Source organism: Petaurus breviceps, unplaced genomic scaffold (genome assembly GCF_028583685.1).
Source record: "Petaurus breviceps papuanus isolate PSGF00001 unplaced genomic scaffold, PetGlider_PUasm1.0 90845, whole genome shotgun sequence".
Taxonomy (NCBI): domain Eukaryota; kingdom Metazoa; phylum Chordata; class Mammalia; order Diprotodontia; family Petauridae; genus Petaurus; species Petaurus breviceps.
Window position 1 is genome coordinate 12,449,874 of NW_027187359.1, and position 21,740 is coordinate 12,471,613.

General features: G+C 36.1%; 1 protein-coding gene across 2 annotated transcripts in view; it reads left to right on the plus strand.

The window, feature by feature from the left end:
- The window catches only part of LCLAT1 (lysocardiolipin acyltransferase 1), a 156,627-nt gene that overhangs the window by 84,180 nt on the left and 50,707 nt on the right, over window positions 1–21,740 (plus strand). For both annotated transcript variants that reach the window (XM_069072141.1, XM_069072140.1), the window contains 2 exons: window positions 8,068–8,214; window positions 9,977–10,093. In XM_069072141.1, the coding sequence (XP_068928242.1) occupies window positions 8,068–8,214; window positions 9,977–10,093 (264 nt within the window). The remainder of the gene's footprint in view (window positions 1–8,067; window positions 8,215–9,976; window positions 10,094–21,740) is intronic.

Consider the following 21,740-nt stretch of genomic DNA (forward strand, 5'->3'; position numbering starts at 1 on the left):
ATATCAAGATAACCTGAATTTTCATCCCACCTGTGACACTAGCTCCTTGACTATGGGCTAGTTTCTATGCCTCTGTTTCTTTATTTGGTCATGGGTATAATAATACCTATGGATACTTAGGGTTGTTATGAAGATCAAATATTTAAGTACTATATAAAAGTTATTATCTTTGTTGTGCATTTTGAGGATGAGAGAGACAAGGATCTTTTATCTTCTCTAAAGTTTGTATTTCTCCTACCATCTGGCTTGAGTCTTTTTTTTTTTTTTTGGAGGGCAATTGGGGTTGTGACTTGCCCAAAGTCACACAATTAGTAAGTATGTTAAGTGTCTGAGGCCGGATTTGAACTTGTGTCCTCCTGACTCCAGGGCCAGTGCTCTATTCACTGTGCCACCTAGCCGCCCCTATGGCATGACTCTTAATAAGTATTATATGGATGAATAAATGTACATAAATTGTTGAAGTGTCAGAACATTTTGTAATGAAGTCCTGTATATATGTGAGTTATTAGCATTTGATTAAGAGGTATCTTTATAGCTTATGGGACTATCCACCTTGAGTATTTCCTTGCCATCCTTGAAGTTGCTTCTCCTTGTCCATGAGACCTCCTTGAGACCATCTAGATAGCTTAATCCATTCAGCTTTGGAAACACCCCCTGGAAATGTGTTGTCCAGATTGGTGAGTCAGCAGAAGAAGCACTTGATTTACTTTGTCTAGCCAACCCTAATCCCCAGGTTTTGTTTCACATTCTACCTGATCAGCCATGCTGGCCACCTACTTTCATCTACTCCTCAACTTCCTGTTACCTCTGCCACCTCCACCTCCAGCCTTTGCCATTGTCTCTTCTTGCCTCTGTGAACAAAAGTCAAATCAGTATTTGATTTCATTTGAGGAAGTGGCCCTTCTTTGACTACATATGAATATGGTGCTCCAATGAGGTCTACTTAGTCCTACAACTCATATTCTTCCTCCTCTCAGAAATCTCAGTACTGTAGCATTCTTGTTGATTTTCCAAACCAAAACACCCTTCCCTTTCTAACTTATTTTTTTATTTGTTTATTTTTAGTTTTCAACATTCATTTCCACGAGATTTTGAGTTATGAATTTTCTCCCCATCTTTGCTCTGCCCCCACCCCAAAATAGAAAGTCTACTGAATACCCCTTTGCCCAATCTGATCTCTCCTCTCTTTCCTCTCTCTCCTTCAATCCTCCTCCATTCCCCCTCTAACTTTCTAGTAGGGCAAGATGGATTTCTATATCCCAGTGCCTGCATATATTATTTCCCAGTTGTATCCCTTTCTAACTTAATGTGTTGTCTCTTCTTACTACAATGTTGAGTTCTGGACAGGGTTTCTTGATTTTGTGTTTATATCCCCAGTGCTTAACACAATGCTTAGTACACTTAATATTATAAATACTTTTCACTCTCCTTCCTTCCTTCCTTCCTTCCTTCCTTCCTTCCTTCCTTCCTTCCTTCCTTCCTTCCTTCCTCCCTTCCTATTTTTTCCTTCCCTCCCTCCTCCCTTTCTTTCTTCCTTCTCTTCTTCCCTCTTTCTTTTGTTTCTTCCTTCTTTTCTACCTCCCCTCTTTTCCTCCTTTCTTCCCTCTGTCCTTCCTTCTTTGCTCTAATTAGTAGTCTTTTATGCCAATAATACATTTTAACATATAGAATTTAAGCCCTTTTAGCTCTTCTTTCTGGAGGTTCTGAAGGTAATAAATAGCTACCTCTCACAAATGATCTGGCAGCCAGCTATACATCATCAGGATTTTAAAACTGGGAGAGTCAATATTCTAGTTTGTGATGTAGCTTCCAAATGGCTCAGTAAGGGACTACACTTACAGATACACTGTGGGTAGTAGTGGCTCCTAGTTGCAATTCTCTAGCAAATTACTTTATAGTGCTTTCCTTCCTGGGATGGAATCGGGTAATATGTTTGTCATTTGTACTTATGGCAAATTGTTAACCTACTGGTACAAATGGATGCTTTAGGAGGAGACCAGAAAGCTTGATTACACTAGGACTTTCTGGGATTCACTTTGTACCATCATGAAGTTAATTAGACTTTTCCCACTCTCCCTGTTTTATATGACCCTTCTCCAACATTTGCTTGACAGTGGTGGCAGATAGGTTGTTCTATTTGTCAAAAGATTGGTAAATAGGAAGTCTACTGCTTTGGAGGCCAGTGCTGTGAGATGTGTCAACAAACTCTCCTGTCATGATCTGACCCTTTCTTTCAGCATTTATCTTTAATGTCTGTGCTCTAAACTCCTCATGGAGCAGCTGTAATACCCGCCTGATTTTACATATGGGGGTCCAGGTTATTGTTGTTCACAGTTAAGGAAATATGAACTAATTCTTATTTAATAATTACACATATTACAAGCTTCAGGGAAAATGTTATGTTAAGCAACAGCAATTGGCCATGTGAAGCTTTATAACCATTCCAAAACATAGAGTCTCAAGTAGAGATAGGATCAAAAGCAGCTTTTACTTCAGGGCAGATTATGTTATTCCAAAGCATTCTAGAGCAGATTCCTTTGGCAGGAGAAATAAAGCTCTCTGATACTTGCTGTCTTTTGAATCCAAGTTCCTGGGACCAGAATAAAAGATGAAGATGGGAGGGAACCCATTGTATCCTCAAAATGAAGAATCCTTATACAGGGTATTCCAAAAGTCTTATTGCAGTGTTAAAGTTTTAAAGCTTAAAACTGCACTAAGACTTTTGGGAACATGTTGTATATCTTAAATAAGACCTCTTCAGCCCTTCTCTTTAAGGGAGCCTGCATTCATAGAAAAAGGCTGCAGAGGTCCTACTTCCAGTGTTGTGATTCCATGAACTCCCTAAGAATCCCTCCACCCCCATCTGCTGTGTATTCTCTTATCAACAGTAAATGTTTATTGAACTGGGAAAAGTCCAGGAATTGCTATGTTTATGTTTAGGAGCTTTGGGACTGCCCCTAGTGGCAGTTGTAATAATTATCACATTTTTAGCTAATTAAATTATCAGGTATTTCTAAATGAGGGACATAAATGTGGATGGGAGCCTGTCCTTAGGACTTAATATCTCCAGTACCTTTTATAGCATTTTAATGACTAAAAAGGTCAATAACAAATATTTTAGGAGTGAATTCAGCCCAGAGAATGGTGAAAAAGTGAAGAGCTTTGTTTGGCTAGATCATAGACTATATTAATGGAAATAGTATGAAATAAGCCTGGAAAGGTAGGTTGGAGCCAGGTCATGAAGGCTTGGAATACCAGACCAGAATTTTTAGAAGGCTTTGGAGAACCATTGAAGGTCTGTTTTGTAATTTTTCCCAAGTGAGTGAATTTGTCAGTGTCAGTGAGGAATAATTTAATTCTTTAACACCCAAGGGAAACTCAGATAAAAACATGAGGGAACCCATATGAAACTTTGAGAAAGTCTTTAATAGCATGGTAGAGCAGAAAGAACATGAAATGACCTGGGCTTCAGGCCTAGTCCTGTTACTAATTAGCTATGTGACCCTGGATATGTTATTTCAGTTTTCTGAACCTGTGTTTTCTCATCTGTAAAATGAAGGGACTGAATTAGATGATCTTTGAGGTCTTTTCTCCTTTTTTCATTTTTTTGAGCTTCTGATTTTATAGCTTAAGGCAAGAAATTAAATCTCTTTTCTAGCTGGTGACAACAGGTTGTTTAAAAAAGAAATTGAACTCTAACAAAGACTGACTGTTGGAGTAATGACAGTAAGCAACAAAAGATTGCTGAATTATAGTGGGCCTGGCTTACAGAGTCATAATGTGAGTGGATTCTATTCCTGACTTAGCACTCAACCTTTATAAACCTCTTTGGCCAGTCACCCCTTCTTGTCTCTGAAATGATGGAGTTAGACTCTGGCTTCCAAGCTCTCCACCAGCTCCAGAATTCTAAGATTTGGAGAATTAACACAAAAAGAGTAGCAATAATGATAATAGTATTCAAATAGCACAAAAATATTTTTACTTCTTAATTGATTTTATGGCTGATTTTTTTTCCTGTTCTAGGTTCTCTTATTTTTTTGGTGACTTGCTTTAACTGCTATTGATTTTCTCTCTTTTTTTTGCTTTTGGAGGGCAATTGGGGTTAAGTAACTTGCCTAAGGTTACACGGCTAGTTTTTTTTGTGTGGGTATTGTGTCTGAGGCCAGAACCAAACTCAGGTCCTCCTGACTCTGGGGCTGGCGCTCTACTCACTGTGCTACCTAGCCACCCCAGATTTTCTCTTTCTTTAAGCATAATTTTCACATAAAGAGTATTTGAGGTTGGTTGGTACAAAAAAATCTATGATTTTCATGACATGTGAGGCATTCTTTGGCCATAAGTGACAAGGACCTTATCTGGGCCAAATTCATACAAGAGTGTTACATTTTGCATGCTTTATACCACCACCTCAGTACTTATAGTTAAGTGAAATTTTCTTGACTTTGTGTTAACAGATTTATTTTTGTATGACACCTAACTGCTTTAAATGACTTTCATTTATTTTTTTCACATGAAAAATGCATAGGATATTTTATTTGTATATATAATTGTATACTAAAGATATTCATGAAAAAGAGTTTATGAATTAAAGTGTAGCCAATTTATTATTAACTTCTGAATTTCCTTGATTCTATTGGTACTATTGTAATATTGATTTTAGGGTATTTTTTCCATTAAGATATCTATATCACAGGAATATTAAATAAATAAAGAAATCAAGGACTGGAGGCAAAAATTAGAGACAATGAGCAATAAAATGCTTCCTTATTTAGACTTTTTTTAAAAACAACTATGCAAACTAAATTCTAAACAATTAAAATAGCAAAGTATCCTTTAACCAGCATGCCAATCACATCTGGATGATGGAACCTTGGTTATAACTAAAGAACGATCTAAAGATGGCATTATAAATAACAGCAGTACTACAAGAATTGTATGTAATCCATCCCAAAGAGATCATAGAAGTGGGAGGAAGACCCATTTGTACAAAAATATTTATAGCAGCTCTTTTTGTGGTAGCAAAGAATTGGAAATTAAGGGGGTGCCCATCAATTGGGGAATGGCTGAACAAGTTGTGGTATATGCATGTTATGGAATACTATTGTGCTATAAGAAACTAGGAGCAGATGGACTTCATATTTACCTGGAGAGGCTTATACCAACTGTTGCTGAGTGAGAAGAGTAGAGCCAGGAGGAATTTGAACACAATTACAGACACAATGTATGTGTGATGACCAACTTTGATAAACTGGACTCTTCTCAGCAATCCAGAGTCATAAATCAACCCCAAAAGACTGTGGAGAGAGTTGTTTACATCCAGAGAAAGAACTGAGATTGAACCCAGATTGAAGCAAACTACCTGCTCTTTCTTTTTCTTATTTGGTTTTGTTTCCTCTTTCCCATTCTTCATTCCATCTGATACAATCCTTCTTTATAACCTGACTAATGCCTGATGTGAAAGCATTTGCAGATACTGTACTTGATTGTATGCTGCTATTGGGGGGAGGGAGGGAGGGAGGGAGAGAAAATTTGAAACTCAAGTAATTGTGGTAATGAATCTTGTAAACTAAAAGTAAACAAATTAATAAAGACCAAAAAAAAAAAAAAGAATTAATCCTAAAATGAGTACTTAGCTGAATAGATCGATGACTTTCAGATTTTAATCATAGGAATTCAGATTTTCTAATAGGAATTGCTGTTCAGAGTGATTTATGAAAGACATAATTATCCTAAAGGAGAACCTGTGGAAAACACAGAAATTAGAACCATAAATTAAACAGATATGTATACATGTTTGTACAAAAAAGTGGGTGAGGTACTGGCAGAAGGATCCCTTCCCTAAATCTTCACAAAATAATTTATTAATAAATCAAAATATTAAGATACAATAGAGTTCAGATAGACTGTAGCTTTACAAAGTTGAAAGATTAGTTAACAAGAATTTATTAAATGCTTAACAGTGCCTGTCACTATTCTAAGTGCGGAGATACAAAGAAAGGAAAAAACAGTCTCTGCCCTTAATTGAGAGCTCATGGTTCAGATTCTAATGGAGGAGAGAACATGCATATAATTCTCTCTCTCTCTCTCTCTCTCTCTCTCTCTCTCTCTCTCTCTCTCTCCCTCTCTCCCCCCCTCCCCCTCTCCCTCTTTCCCTCTCTCCCCCCCTTTTCATTCCCCTGTTTCCCCCCTCCATACTTATACTCTCACACACATATATACACATGTGCATTATATATATATATGTATGTATGTATATATATATAAGTGTGTGTGTGTAACCTGAGAATGGTGCAGAAGGTGGGATTTTAACTGAAATTTGAAGCCAGGAGGTAGAGATGGAGATGAGCAGGGGAGCATTCAAAGTGGGGAGATGGTATGTCTTGTATGAGGACCATCCAGGAGGCCAGCATTACTGGATCAGAGTATATGACAAAAGATTTTGGGGGTGTTATTGTTGTCCTTTGATTTTTGAAGAGGACCAGTGACATCACAGCTGATGTCTTGACTTACATGTGAATTAGATTTAAATGAGGCAGAAAAAAAAAAGTTGCACAAAGTCATCAACTTCACTCTGTCTTAGAAAACTGGAAAGGTAGAAAGGGACCAGGTTGCAAAGGACTTTAAGAGACTTTTAAGAGGGTTTCCTGTTTGATCTTGGAGGTAATGGGGAGAAAGCCTTTTGTTAGGATAAAAATAAGTGACATTAATATAGTGCTTTTCTAAAAATTGGCATCTTAGGCACTATGCTGACAACTTTTTCTCATTTTGACACTGATGTCTAACAGTATCATCACAGGCAGGAATTTGCCACAGCAACTCATCTGCTCTTTTTAGCCAGGCACACAAGGGATTTTTAAGCAGTAGATGAGAGGAGGCTAGGTTGGTTGAGCCTGAACTAAATAGATAATTTTTCTCAAGAGAAGGGAGAGAGATATTCAATGAGTACTTGTCACCTAATGGACTTCCTTGGAAATTTCTAGTTTCGTAATATAAATCCATCAAAAACAATTTCCATAAATGGAGGATTTAATTCTCAATATTGACTATAAACAAACACATATATACAGTCTTATAATTAGAAGCTCTCCTGGGCCTAGTTCAGCCTGTCTTGAGGAGAGTGAGAGATGCCATTTTATCCTTTTTTATCAGGGAGAGGGAAAACCCTGCTGCCAGTTTGCCACCCAACCCACCAAGGAAAGAAAGAGCATTAAAAGGGCAGAGGGCTAGTTCAATGTATCCTTAATTCCATCCCACTGCTTCTGTCAGTAGTGGCATAATTATCTTCCTTCCTACAAAGTTTTTTATCTACTTCCCCTGAAAGGTGGAGGCAATTTAAATCTGCCTACAGTATTTGAAGTCTAAGACAGATTTCCAGTATCCCTGAAGTTGTGACCCCCTTTTAAGAGGCCATTCAAGTTTTGAAATGAGGATATCCTGCTCTCTTAACAACCTCATCTAATTGTCCTCTCAGTCTTTTCATATCAGCTGTTATCAACCATTTGTTCTGAGGCAGGAATTGAGTGGGAGAAGAATGAACTAGTCATGCTTCCCCGTCCTCATTCTGAGAGGTTAATAGAAAATCCTAATATGACCAAGGATAGCTAAGCTGGCCGGTACTTTCCTAACTTCATATGCCTAATTAGACATCTCTTTCAGCCAACCTCTGACTTTCACTCCCTCCCTCCTATTCATCAGTTATGAAAAAAATACTCTCATTTAACTGGGTTTTTGTATATTCAATATTTATATATGTATTTATTTGTGTATTGTGAATTCTTGAAGGATAATATGGGATTTCATTTCCTGTGATATTTAAGAATAGATTCAGTACTGTAGAAGACAGGCTTTGTGGGAGGTGTGGGGTGATGGAATGGTTGGGGGGGAGTTCCCTTTAAAACAATACCGATAGATTGGGGTCACATGGTCCCAGATCACAGTTGGATGGAAGTTACATAATGGGGTACTTACTATGATTGAGAAATAAAAGAAAAACTAACCAAAATGTGTTCATATTCATTGAGAAAGACAATACTAGCCTATTTTGAATACATCTTAAATTTATTCCAGGTTGGGCGATGCAAGCTGCTGCCTATATCTTCATTCATAGGAAGTGGAAGGATGATAAGAGTCACTTTGAAAACATGTTGAGTTATTTCTGTGATATTCAGGAACCACTTCAACTCCTCATATTCCCAGAAGGGACTGATTTCACAGGTAAGTTGTCTTGTGTTGGAATAATTCAATTCAACCAATATTTTAAAGTACTTAATATGATTATATATGTGGGACACTCTTAGGCAGATGGAGATACAAAAATGAAACTGAACGGAGCTTCCGATTTATGTACTTCCAAAGATAAGTACACCTTTTTCCACATTACAAATTAGAATAAGTTAAGTGAATAAGAGAAGTCAAATAGACTTTTATAAAAGATTTGAGGAGGGAGGCTGTCAATAAGGCTTTATGAAAGATGTGCATGAGCTGGGCCTTGAATTGAAGAAGAAGGATTTCACCAGGTGTCTGGCAGGGAAGAAAATGAAATAGGGGGCTAAGAGAGCCATTCCAGATGTGAGAGAGAAAGGAATTCTACTTTTCCCATGAAGAAGCCGAAGCTTGTAAAGGCAAATGACTTGGCCCAAATTATCTCTAGTTAGTGGCAGAGTGAAGACAGAACTCATGTCTAACCAGTTCTCCAATGTTTCTTCTACTATGGCCTATACTAGAAGTAATTGTCCATCATGTGATTCATAACACTAAATGTTAGTATAAGCCCTTGTTCAAGTTCAGCATACTAACAGGCTCTAACACCATTGTATAGATAGGGAATATGGATAACTCAGACTCCATTGGAAGTTGTTTCTGTTTTGGATTTGTTCTTGTAATCCTAACCTTTTTGCCTCATTTTTCAATTCTGAAATGGCATAATGCCTTCACAATGACTATCTTACAAGAATATTTAATTTTATCCTGTAAAATCTAAATTACTTTAATATCCTTGGAAATGGGTCTTATTTTTCTTAAGCTTAATAAAACATGTATCATGCTTAAAATATAGGAAAATTATCATTGGCATGTGTTTTGTTTTCCTGGTTCTGTATATGCTGTAGTCTATATAGGGTAGAGGAACTGAAAACTATAGGTTTTATCATTGAGCTACTCAGCCTATGCTTAATGAGTTCTCAGATCAGCGTTTGAAGCCTACTAATTGTGTGCTTCCCCCCGAGTTCTTTTGAGAACTTTGTAGTTTAAAGAATAAAAAAAGAGGAACTCCTTTTTCTGTTAATGGGAATATACACTTGCCTTTATTACAGTATTCATCAAGACCTACATTTGGCAGTTTGCACATCCTATATTAAAAGCATGCCTGTTCAGCCAAAAGAAGGTTTTGTTTAAAATTTTAGCATATTTTTTGCCTAGAAAAAATTGATATATATTTACTGTGCATGATAGAGATTGTAACTTAGTAAAAAATGTTAATGATACATTTCAAAAAGTATTTTCTCTCTTAAGCAAATTTTAAAGTTTCACCTTAGCTTAAGTAGCAATTTGATATATGCTAGGTCAGTTCTTTGTATTATCATTTTCCCATAATTAGTGGTTGCTTCTGAACATACTTTATAAATATTTTCATATTCATTACATGTAATATATTATATTTTTATGAACTCTTTCAACATTTCAAGACATTTAAATCTTCAATAAAATATATCTAAATCTTATTCTGTTATCAGAGAATAAACAGATTCTAATTAGTAACTGATTAATTATTAACTGCTAAAAGAACCAACTTAGCTATCAGTATTAGGGATATGGCTAAATATTTAGAGTACTTTTTAGAATTAAAAAATTAGGAGCATGTATTAGAATTATAATATAATTGACTGTCAGTATATTGCAAAACAGATTGTACCTCTTCCCTTCCTCTATTTTTTCTTTCAATGTTATATGCTTACTAATTATGTTTAATTTTGTCTAGAAAACAGCAAGGCTAAAAGCAATGAATTTGCTGAAAAGAATGGACTTGAGAAATATGAATATGTCTTACATCCAAGAACCACAGGCTTTACTTTTGTAGTGGAATGCCTAAAAGAAGGTAAATATCTGTTTCAAAATATATTTGGTTTTTTATACTCTCTCCAGGAATGAGGGTGACTGCATTGTGTAAGCTGAACAACTCACTAGGTTCTAACATCTTTCACTAAGCATGTTTTCACTAAAGAGAGTCTTATCTGCCCATTTCATTAAGTGTTGTCACAGTGAGATATAGTGTAGTATTTGATCAAGACCTTGAGATGTAGGTTGATTTTGAAGAGCATGAGGAAAGAATGGAAGGCATTTCAGCCAAGGGAATACAAACAGACATACTATGGTGAGAAAATCCAAAGTGTGTTTGAGAGACAGTAATTAGATCAGTTTAGCTGGAGTGGAAGGTTCTCTTAAGAAAGTAGTAGTTGTTAAACCTAGAAAGATTAGATTTTGAAGGGTTTTGAATGCCTAGGTAAGAAGGTTCCATTACATGGTTTATGGGCACCCATGCTATCTACCCAGGATACTGTTGGGTATTTGGGAGGTAGAGAAAATGGAGTTCTAGATGGTGAAAAAGATATATGGAAAAGAAAAGGCCATTCTGCTACCTGTAAGTGTCAGCTTTATTCTATTTATTCTGCCTAGTAGCTTCATTCTGCCCTTTAGCTGTCAGAAGCCTTGATCAATGTCCTTTTCCATTGTTCCATGTTTTGAAATTACTAATCTTTCTATATTCCCATCATATCATGGAGAGTTGGCATCTCAGAGATGGACTTCAGAAGCAGTATGTTCCAATCTATAACTGAATAAGAATTCCCATTACTATGTACTTAACAAGTCCTCATCAAGCTTTTCCTTGAAGAAGTACAGTGAGTGAGAACCAGTTACTTCCCAAATAATTTCATTCCATTTAGAAATCACTAATTGTTAGGAAGCTCTTCCTGACATCATGCTGACATTTGTCTCTTTGCAGCTTCTGCCCTTTGGCCATTCTTTTCTCTGGGACCAAACAGACCAAGTCTAAATTCTGTTTTACATGACATTCCTTTAGATCTTTGAAGTAACTAGGTAATTGGATAGTGGATAGAATGCTGGAATTGGAGTTGGGAAAAACTGATTTCCAATCCTGCCTCAGATTAGATATGACCCTGAGCAAATGTTTTAATCTCTCTAGACTTCAGTTTCTTCATCTATAAAATAGAGATAATAGTAGCATCTACTTCATAGGGTTGGTGTAAGAATCAAATAATATATGCATTGCTTTTCAAAAATTAAAACACTATGAAAATGTCAACTTTTATTATTGAAAATATCTTTGATGTCCCCTCCTAAATCTTCTCAAGGATAAACACTCCTAGTTTCTTCAACCAATTCTTGGGATATGATAGGGACTGGTAACTTGTCATCGTACTGGTTGCCTTATTCTGGATGCTTTCCTAGATCAGTGGCCATCCTAAACAGTGATAGTCAGCACTGAATAAAATATTAATAATAAAAATATAAATAAATAATAAATAATGACCCAACAAGGATGTTAAGCAGTAGAATTTTTGATTCTTTTGATGTCTAGAAGTTATATCTCTTATGTAGCCCAAAATTGCAATAACTTTTTTGGCCACCCCTTCACAATGATCGCTAGAATTGATTATTTAGTCCACTAAAACTCTCTTGATTTTTTTCAAGCAAAATGCTTTCTACTAATGCCTCTCCTGTTTTCTGAATGTGAAGTTGAATTTTTTAACCCAAGTATAAAACTTTATGTTTATCCCCACTGAATTTCAGTTTATTAGATTTAGCTCAATGTTCTAATCTGTTGAGATCTTTTTGGATCCTGATTTTCTGTTCCAAAGTGTTAGCCATCCCTCCCACTGTCCTGCCATCTCCAAATTTGATAAACATGCTAGCTATGCCTTTATCTAAGTAATTGATAAAAAATGTTAAATAGCATAAGACGCCATGCTCATAAATCCCTTAGATACTTCATTGGAAACCTACTTTCAATTTGACATGAAACTATTATTGTTATTGATAAAAATAACAATAACAGTTAACAAACATCGTTGAGCAGCAGTAAAGGCTGACAATGGGACATGTCACTGGATTGGTCACATGTAATTGAAGTAGTATGTATCTAGGTAGAACCTATGCAGTGGCCAAAATCCTGAAAAAGCCCTGCTTGGGTAACATCAACATTAATTCAACACTGTTATGTTGATAAAGAAGTATCAAACAAAAAACCAAGTCATGTGGATAAAAAATGTTTATGGGAACAGAAAAGTTTGTTATAGTGACATGAAGACCTAGATCATTTCCACCAGAATTTACAGAAAGGTTTAAAGAAGGACATTAACAAGCTAGAGTGTCCAGAGGAGGGCAATCAGAATGGTGAAGGATAATTTAATAAAGTTTAAAGGTCATATGAGGGTCAATTGAAGGATCCACTCAAGACTCAATAGAGCGGCATATTTGTCTTCAAGTATTTGACGGGCTGTTATGTGTAGGAGATACTTGTACTCTGCCTAGATGAGGGTTATTGTGAGGATCCAATGAGAGTGTCATTATTGTTATTATTGTTATTGTCATTATTATCATATCCTCTCTCTTCTCTTGATTTCCATGAAACTGTTCTCTCCTGGTTTTCATTTGTCCCTAGAAATCAGAGCCGGAGTGAGTCTGTCAGGAAGCATATATTAAGTGCTCACTCTTTGTCAGGTTCTTTATGTACAAAGGCAGTAGTTGGAAGTTGCAAAAAGGTAAGTTTAGAATTTGTGTCAGGAAAAACTTTCTAACTTTTAAGAGTTACTCCAAAAGTGGAATGGACTGCCTAAAGCAGTGATGGGTATCCCTGCTTTGTAGGTCTTCAAGCAGAAGCTTCATGAGGAATATTATAGTGATTCCTTTCATATAGAAATCCACAAAAGTCCCTTCCTACTTTCACTTTCTGTGATCTGTAATTCTGGTTTGTAAGTTAAAGTTACTAAAACCATATTCATAAATGACATGAATTCTACTTTCATCAAAAGCTTGGACAGGATACAAATGATTCCTAATATAGTGAATGAGGGATGATATTTTGTCAATTGACTGGAGAAATACAAAGTCATCCCTTGTAGATGAAAAATAATCTTCAAGTAATTGGGCTAGATGACATTAGTAGACTGGCATCAGAGGAAAGTGCATATGGAGGAGTTCTGTATTTAGCTCCCTCTCTTTGAACTGTGATACGAAAAACAATGTGTTGAATGCCCTTCAGAAAGTTACTGAAGGTTACTTAACAGGAAAAAAAAGTAGTAAGCCATTCTCAAACAGGCATCTCTGCTGACAGCAGTGTTATAAATGGTGTCCACTTATTCCAATCCAATCTGTTTCTTGCCTGTAATAACGGTAGTGTTCAGCAGTGACTGAGAATTCCCAGCAAGAACTAGTACTTGTTGTGACACATCCTACATTCATCTTAGCGAATCATACTACATTCTTTACTGTTCCTCACAGGTAGCATTTGGGGCGCACTTGGGGGGGAGAAATCTCACCAAAATCCAGCATTCTTGTATCCTGAGTACTTTGATTTGGTATTTGTGACTAGAATCTGTTCTCTTTCTCAGAACATTTTATACTTTATGAATAGAACATGCACTGCTCTTTTTGCTCTCTTTACTTCTCCTTCTCCTTTTCCCTCATATTTTATCCCATTACATTTATCCTCCGACATGTAAAAAGGGATAGAATGGGTAGCGGCTTAGGAACTGGTTTGAAATACAAGAAGACATAGGAGAATGTCCTGTCTCTGATGTATACTGGCTATGTGACCATGAGCAAGTCATATAATCTTCAGTGCTCTAGACAATTCTCTTAAGATTGTAACTTGCAGAAGTGCTGAACTATGTTGGTGGAGGGAGTTTCCCTAACCTGGAGTTCTCTATATGAAGAAGTCACAAATCTATTCCCTATCCCAACACAATCCCACATAGAAGAGTAGACCCCAAAAAGGATTTGCCCTAACAGTAATGTCATTCATTATAATCCAACTTCACCACAGAGTTGTCACTGTAATATTATTTCATTGAATGCCTCTTTTGTAACATAAAAAGGATTATTATATGTATAATTATATGTGAAATTGTTCCTATAGAACTAATTTGCCCTTTTAATATAACTTGATTTAATATCATGTTTTCATGGTACCAAATTGATGGCATTAAGTCTTTTATTATATAGCAAAATGTTCTAGCTCTGCATCACAAACATAGACAAAGATAAAAATTGACCTACTGTGGTATAAAAACTACTGTGGTATAAAACTTTGTCATTATGTTTGTTATAAATAATTGTTATAACTATTTAATAGGTAAAAATGTGACAGCCTTACATTTTTTAAACATCTTGCTTTATAATATGTGACTTTTCCTAAGTTTGTTATTTCTTTGAAAATACTACATTATTTATTTCTCAGTTAAATTTTTGTTTAAAATATTCTGAAAATGAATTCTGGATTATAATGTTTTTATCTGTTTGCAGATTTTCTTCCTGACAATAGTTTTAAGAATAAAAATATATGAAATATATGGAGTTTAAAAATAAAAATATATGGAAGAAGCCTTTTAAAAAGAGTTAATAACCCACATTTATCTGTCCTCATCAGATAATGGTGTGCTCTATGCAAATGGATTTTCCAGGTTAACTGAAAGTTATCCATTTTATTTAAGCCATTTTAAATGGAAATCTTTGTGAAATGTGAGGTACACTTGTCTCAAGACAGACTGGGGAGTTTAGAATGTCAGAATCCCATATAAGGGAAGTTGATAGTATCCCTTGTTTGCCACTTGAGGTACATGAGTTGGGGCTGAGCTCCAGAGTACAGCCCTGGTGTCAGGCAGAAGGAAGGGGCCCTGCCTACAAGGCACTTGGTTCCAGATTCAGCCCTTATTTGGTGTTACATAAACCTGACTTGAACATTAAGTGCAGCTGCTTCAATCTTTTGTCAGTCTTGGTCTCATGCTTCTAAAAAGAGAACTGGCTGTGATTTGGGGACAAGCCCCTCTTATCAGGAGGAGATACTAACACAGTGGAGGGGAGTCAGGAAGGAGGGACACACACAGGGCAGTGCCCAAGGTGCCTGGAGGGAGGGCAGAAAACACATGGGTTTTTATGGGGTTTCTGCCTGGGTCAAACAAGACAAGACTTTGGGTTTAGGGGCCCTCAGGCCTGGGAGATAGGGTCAAGGTTCAGGATTGAAACTAACTCAAGAAAGTTAGGAGCCAGTTGAAATTTAGCCTCCCTTGCTGGCCAAGAAAAGGTGTTAGGGCCATTACTGTGGGTCTGATTTTTTTCATCTTCTGGGGGCCTCTTTGTTTAGTGGTTTGGAGAGGCTACTTCATTTCTTAGAATAGTTCACTATCTTAAAGCAGGTATACCACTCAGCATTTAATCTTTCTTGATGACTCAGAGCCATAATTATGGATATCAGTTATTTTCCTGTGCTATAATACAGTGATAGTCGCAGTGGTGATTGAGTTGTGTTGAATTATTTACCACTTCCTTAAGTGACCCTGGGCTGCCATACTTTTTGGTTAGCTTTTTATATGTTTTCTGTCTCTTCTTTGTCCACTATTACTTTGTGCTACTGTCACTATTCTTTCAGCCCTAGTCCTTCTAATTTGCTTCTTCTGTTGTCCTCTAACTTCTCTTTGATCTTCTTGGTAGAATGGTCAGGGCGCTGGCTGTGGACTCATGAGAATCTGAGTTCAAATCTGCTTTAGACTACATTACTAGTTATGACCTTGGGCAAGTCACTTTATTTATCTATGCTTTAATTTCATTATCTGTAAAATGGAGATGTTAGATTTAATGACCTCTAATCCATTATAGCTCTAGATCTTTGATGGTGTATGTTCTCTTCTGAGGCACCAGATAATTAAGCTTGTTTTACAGAAAAAGATAAAGGCAAATAAAATTTGTGAAGGAGGCTAACCTACTATGAAAATGTGTGTTTTCATGTTTAGACTATATACTATCAGTGTTTAATGCTATTTCTTTTTTTAGGAGGAGTTAAGTATGTGACTTGGTGAATAAAGTATTGGGCATGGAGTCAGGAAGATCTGAGTTCAAATGTGGACTCAGACACTTATTAGCTGAGTGACCCTGGGGAAGTCACTTAACCTCTGTTTGCTTTAATCCACGGGAGAAGGAAGTGGCAAAACATTTCAGTATCTTTGTTAAGAAAACCCCATGGTTGGTACGGTCCAGGAGGTCACTAAGAGCCAGGCGTAACTGGAAAACAACAACAACAAGAGGAGGGTGAACCTGCCATGTCCTCAGCATAAGGAGCTTTTAGCATCTTAAATTGTCATAGATCAGTCAACACCTGCAATTTATAATCTTACTGATTGTTTAAGACACTGAAGTTAAGGGATTTGCTCATTGTCACACAACTAGTATGTGTTGAGGTGTGTGTTTACTGAGGCCTTTTATTTATCTAACCAATTCATAAATATTCATGAAGTGTCTGTTATGTGCAAGGTATTACACTAGGTGCTGCCAGGAGTACAGAAAGACAAAAGGATGGGGGGGGGGGGGCCCTTTCTTTCTAAGGAGCTTCTCTTCTGTTTTACTTTGGAGTTTTCAGAAGTACCCAGGGTAGTTCAAACTGATGAATAGATGAATAGAGATGAGAGAGGTTGTTACTGGACATTATTTAGAATTGTTCTATGTGAATACATTCTACTATCTAGTCATTTGTCAGTTAATGTAGCTAATAGTAGTTATTAGTTTTAATCCTTTGAAAAGGTATGTAAATAGAGAGCTGACTTGTTTGCCACTGCTGATTTCTTTGGCACATATATTTGTTCATTTATGCAAATGTGATTAATATTTACCTGCTTTACCTTTTTGTCCAGATAATATTAAATCATATGGAAACCACTTTTGAATTTGAGGTGAGAGTATATTAGAAATTTAGAAATAGGAAGACTGATCCACTAAGGGCATTAAAAACAGATATAGATATGAGGATGCCCTTCTCTCTTTCCCCTTCCCCTTTCTGTTTTCACCATTGAAAAATACAACTTTCTCTTCAAAAAACATTTTGAAGCTGCCATTGACTTAGAAAGCAATTAGAGCTAAGTAAGAATTATAGAACTATGTTCTATTCTAATCTAATTGAATTAGACTCTTGCCATTTTCGAATTCATTATTTTATGGAGCACTTCATATGAAAAAGATAGGTATTAAATTTATTATCAGGACAATTCTATTTTTACTTAGTGTGCTAGAGACAGACTCTTAGATCCCAGCATGGTTTTAATGAGGCCAACCACCACAGTTTAATTCTTGTGTGGACCACTTAGCCTCAAAAAGACAAAAACTTCTAAGCTACATGTTGGATCCAAATACCAGCCTAGTTAGTGCTTTCTTATCATTATAGAAAGTTCTAGATAGTGTAGAACGTAAAAACCCTTAAAGTTTGACCATTGGGGGCCAGGCGGGAAACAACTAAAAATATATTGCTTAATAATGTCATTTTTATATGCAAAAAATAAATATACAATACATGTATTTGGTATTTTATTAATTTATAACTCGAGCTATATAATTTTGTTGTACTTTATTAATATTTTATATTTCTCTTATGTATAGCTCAGTGGTAGAACTTTTGGTGTAGCTGACATTTATAAAATGTACATTTATTTTAGAAAATTCAGATTTATGGAAGAAGCTATATTTGTAAGTAGAAGTTGTGGATTTGTAATTGAGTGATACATAGCTTTTATCTTATACTATTAATGTTACATACATGAAATGTTCCTCTTCTTGTGATCAATATAGAGATCACAAACATCAGTTGATTAGATTGCCCCAAATCACCACATTTAACTTTCAGGGTGACCAAAAATAATTTTGTAAAGCTTTATGCCTGCCTCTCTATAATAATTTGAGGAAGGACCTTAAGGTTTCTCATGCATATTTGGAAATGTATGTAACATTATACTTTGGCTTCCTGTTAATATAAAAATCAAAATTTCATCATAAGATATTGACCTGAACTTAAACTCTCTCTTTCATTTGTTGAATACTTAAATTTAGAAATTCATCTCAACAGGAACTTTGCCTTTTGAATTTATACAATGTATAATTTCATTTTGAATGCAGTGTTAGAGTACTTTGTTGAATTTTATTATAAGTACTTTTTTTCTTTGCTAATAGCTCCATTTATCTTTTTACTTTATAGGAATTTTCTTATTTTTATGCTTTTAAAATATCACTACTAAAATTTTACCCACTCACAAGTTGTTGAACTATAATTTGCCTTGTTAGCAAACCCTTTCTTTTCTCCATTAGAAAAATACAAACAATAGATGCATGTTCTAAGTGCTGCAAATAATGTGATAAATAATACTGACCAGTATAAAAAGCATATTATATGTTGTATTTATTGTTTCTTTTTTTTTCTTACTCAAAAAGTGACAGAAAATAAAGGCCTCAAGAGACAGTATAACTTAAAATGAAGAAAACATTGAATTAATAACGTTGAAAACTTTCTGGATGATACTCTTAAAAGGAGAACTTCATTTTCACATTTTCTCCACATTATATTACTTATCTATTTGAAAGGCCTGTAATTTAGTTAGGGCGCATACTTTTTTGACCAATGGAAACCATATCCCCTCTTTCACTTAAATCAGGAATTGGTCTTCACAAATTGCTATGGCACACAAAAAAAAGCTAATTATCTGGCAGCCAACCTGGTGATAAGTTTCTTGGAATTTATCCAGGCTTATCTTTGGATAACAGATAGTCCATCAATCACTTGGTCATTGCTTAAAGACTTTCAAGATTGGTAGAAGGACAGGACCCTTCCAGAGGTTGTGTTCTGCTCACACACCCTCCACCCAATATCACTTCTACCCCGTTGAGTTTTTTCTCTATTATATATTATTGGCTTAGTTACTAACAAAGGCATGATTCATCTGTGATCTCATTACCAAAAGCCCCCAAACTAATTTTCTTCAAGGAGTCTGTGTTAAAATATAAAGCTAATTTAAGTCAATACTGATATAATTACATATGTGTGTATGTGTGCATGCATGCATGCGTGTGTGTGTCTGTGTATAGTATAGAAAATATATATACATACACACATACATACATGTGTATATATACCATTTAGAATATGAATATATGTGAATACATAAAGTATATTCAGAGTACATTTTTAGTTTTGTAAGAGATTGTGTGTACGTAGCTGTCACGTTTGGGGAGAGAGAGAATTTGGAATCGAATTTAAAAAAATGAGTGATAAAAATAATAAATTTGTTAAAAAATAAAATTCCATTTAAAAATTTGTTTTAAGGAAAAAGTGAAATTATCTTTACCTTCTAGATTTAGCCCTCTATTTTCTAGAGGAAATGATTAACAGGGAAATAGCCAGTCGACAACAGAATAATCTGGAGCCAATAATATCTTATACCCTTTACCTTGGAATTATTACTATTTGCTTGCAGAGCATAATTTTTTCTTTTAAATACAAACTTGAAATATATCAAAGACAGCAAATGACAAAAGGAGAGACTCCTTCAAAATTGGTATTTTCTTTCCATTTAAGAGCCAACAAGTGAACTGGATTTGCTGCCTCAAGCAGCTGACAGATACAGATATATGCAGTAGATTAACACAAACACAGCTAGTGCTTATAATGCTCATTACACAACAGCTGACAAACAAATATACAGAAATTTTTAATTGAGAAAACAAGGGAGAATAGGGGAGAAGAAGAAACCCAACTTCAGAGGCCAAGGAGGCTCCACACATCACTGTGTTCTGAGTCCAGCACAGGCAACCGGGAGACTGGCAAGAAACTCCTAGAGCAGCTTCTGCGAACAGTGGATGCAAAGCAACAAAAGACATACTGGCCACTGGAAACTTGTTCTTACTTTGGGGACAGGGATGAGGCAGAAGACATAGACCCTACCTCTTCGGCATGGACTCCCAACAGCATTAAACTCTCAGTATCTCCAGACAGTTGTTGTAGCAGATGGTTATCCAGTCAGGCTGAGTTGAGGCCCATTGTACATTGTTGACTTCACCTTCTGCCATGTAGGCTAAGATAGGGTCCTCGATTGCTCAGGGCATTTGCTGGATATCCCAGATGAGAGCCTGATGGTTGTCCGCTGCGTACAGATGTGGCAAGATGAATGTGGGACCCAGGCAATGCCATTGATACATGATCGGTGGTCGTTTAACCTGGCAACAGGAGTGCAGGGAACTCGCACATCCCACCAACCCTCCACACACAGAGATAGTCACCACTGGTTGCCAACAGATCTGGGTAGATTCCCTTTGTGTCAGGGATCCACATCAGCTTTGTGGTGGGGTAAGGATGGTCAAAAGTATTTCTGCAAATAAATTCAGAACTCTCCTCATCTAAACCTACAAGTTGGACCTTGTTGTTGTACTCCTCCACAAAACTGCCCAGCACCAGGCGGAAGCGTCTGTTGGGCCGCACACTCCAGTTCATGGCGTAGACGGTCCACGGTGCCTCATACTTGTAGATCTCCTTCCGCTTTCCATGCAGGGACATGGCGGCGGCAGCAGGGCTGCCTTCCAGATCCAAAAAGCCAGAGCAAAGGACAGAGACCAGGCCAGACCCAGCTGAGAGACTCGAGGGGGAGGTCTCAGAGCTTAAATTGTTTTAACGAGTCTCATACTTATACTGTTCTTTTGTGATATTTTATCTCAGCTTAAATATTGATACTCATTTGGTATAATCTAATTGCAATGACTAAAATATTTTCTCTTGCAGACACCTGTGTCCTATTTGTGTTTGTTTCTGGATTCTTTGTGTTTTCTGAGACCACTTCCCTTACATTCTTAAGATGTATTTCTGATATTGGGGAATTTAGATATTTTATAGTAGTTTTTTTTAAAGAGAGCATTAGAGTTCAGGGGAGAGAAACATTGGGGTCTTTGAGCTAGATATATAGCCCAGATATCAAAGCAAAAATTCAACTAAGCTGGAAGAATATGTAAAATTGGATAAATAGGGAGTGTATTCTTAGAATTCAGAAAGTTGGGAGGGAAGGAGGAGGGGGCATTGCAGTAAATCATTCTGACTGGAGCAGAGATTTCTTATGTTGAAGAGCAGTAGAAGATGAAGTTGGGAAAATAAAATTTTAATTTGATAATCTTAAATTTATAAATATTCTAGTGAGTAGAAAGTATATTATTAGTATTCTGAAAGAATTTTCTTAAACGATTTGTTGTTTTTTAATAGTTGTGATAAAACCTGAAAACACTTGGTTTTATTATCAATGTAATAGTCTAACAATAGTGTTTTATTTTGAATTTTTGAAATAACATCAGTGAATTTAAAAGACTTTTTTTTAACTTATGCTTTGATCCAAAAGGAAAGTTCTTAAATATTGTTTGCTAATCTATAATAGAGCAAAGTGTATAATCATCCTAATTTACAGTGTTAGATATTTGTAAGGGAATTATTATAGAAAATCCAGTTTTTGTAAATGATTTTAAGATTTTTTTTTTTTTGCTTGTTGGAGGGCAATTGGGGTTAAGTGATTTGCCTAAGGTCACATGGCTAGCTTTTGTGTTAAGTGTCTGAGACCAGATTTGAACTCAGGTCCTCCTGAATCTAGGGCTGGTGCTCTATTCACTGCGCCACCTAGCTGTCCCCTGATTTTAAGATTTTTAAAAATTTATTCACC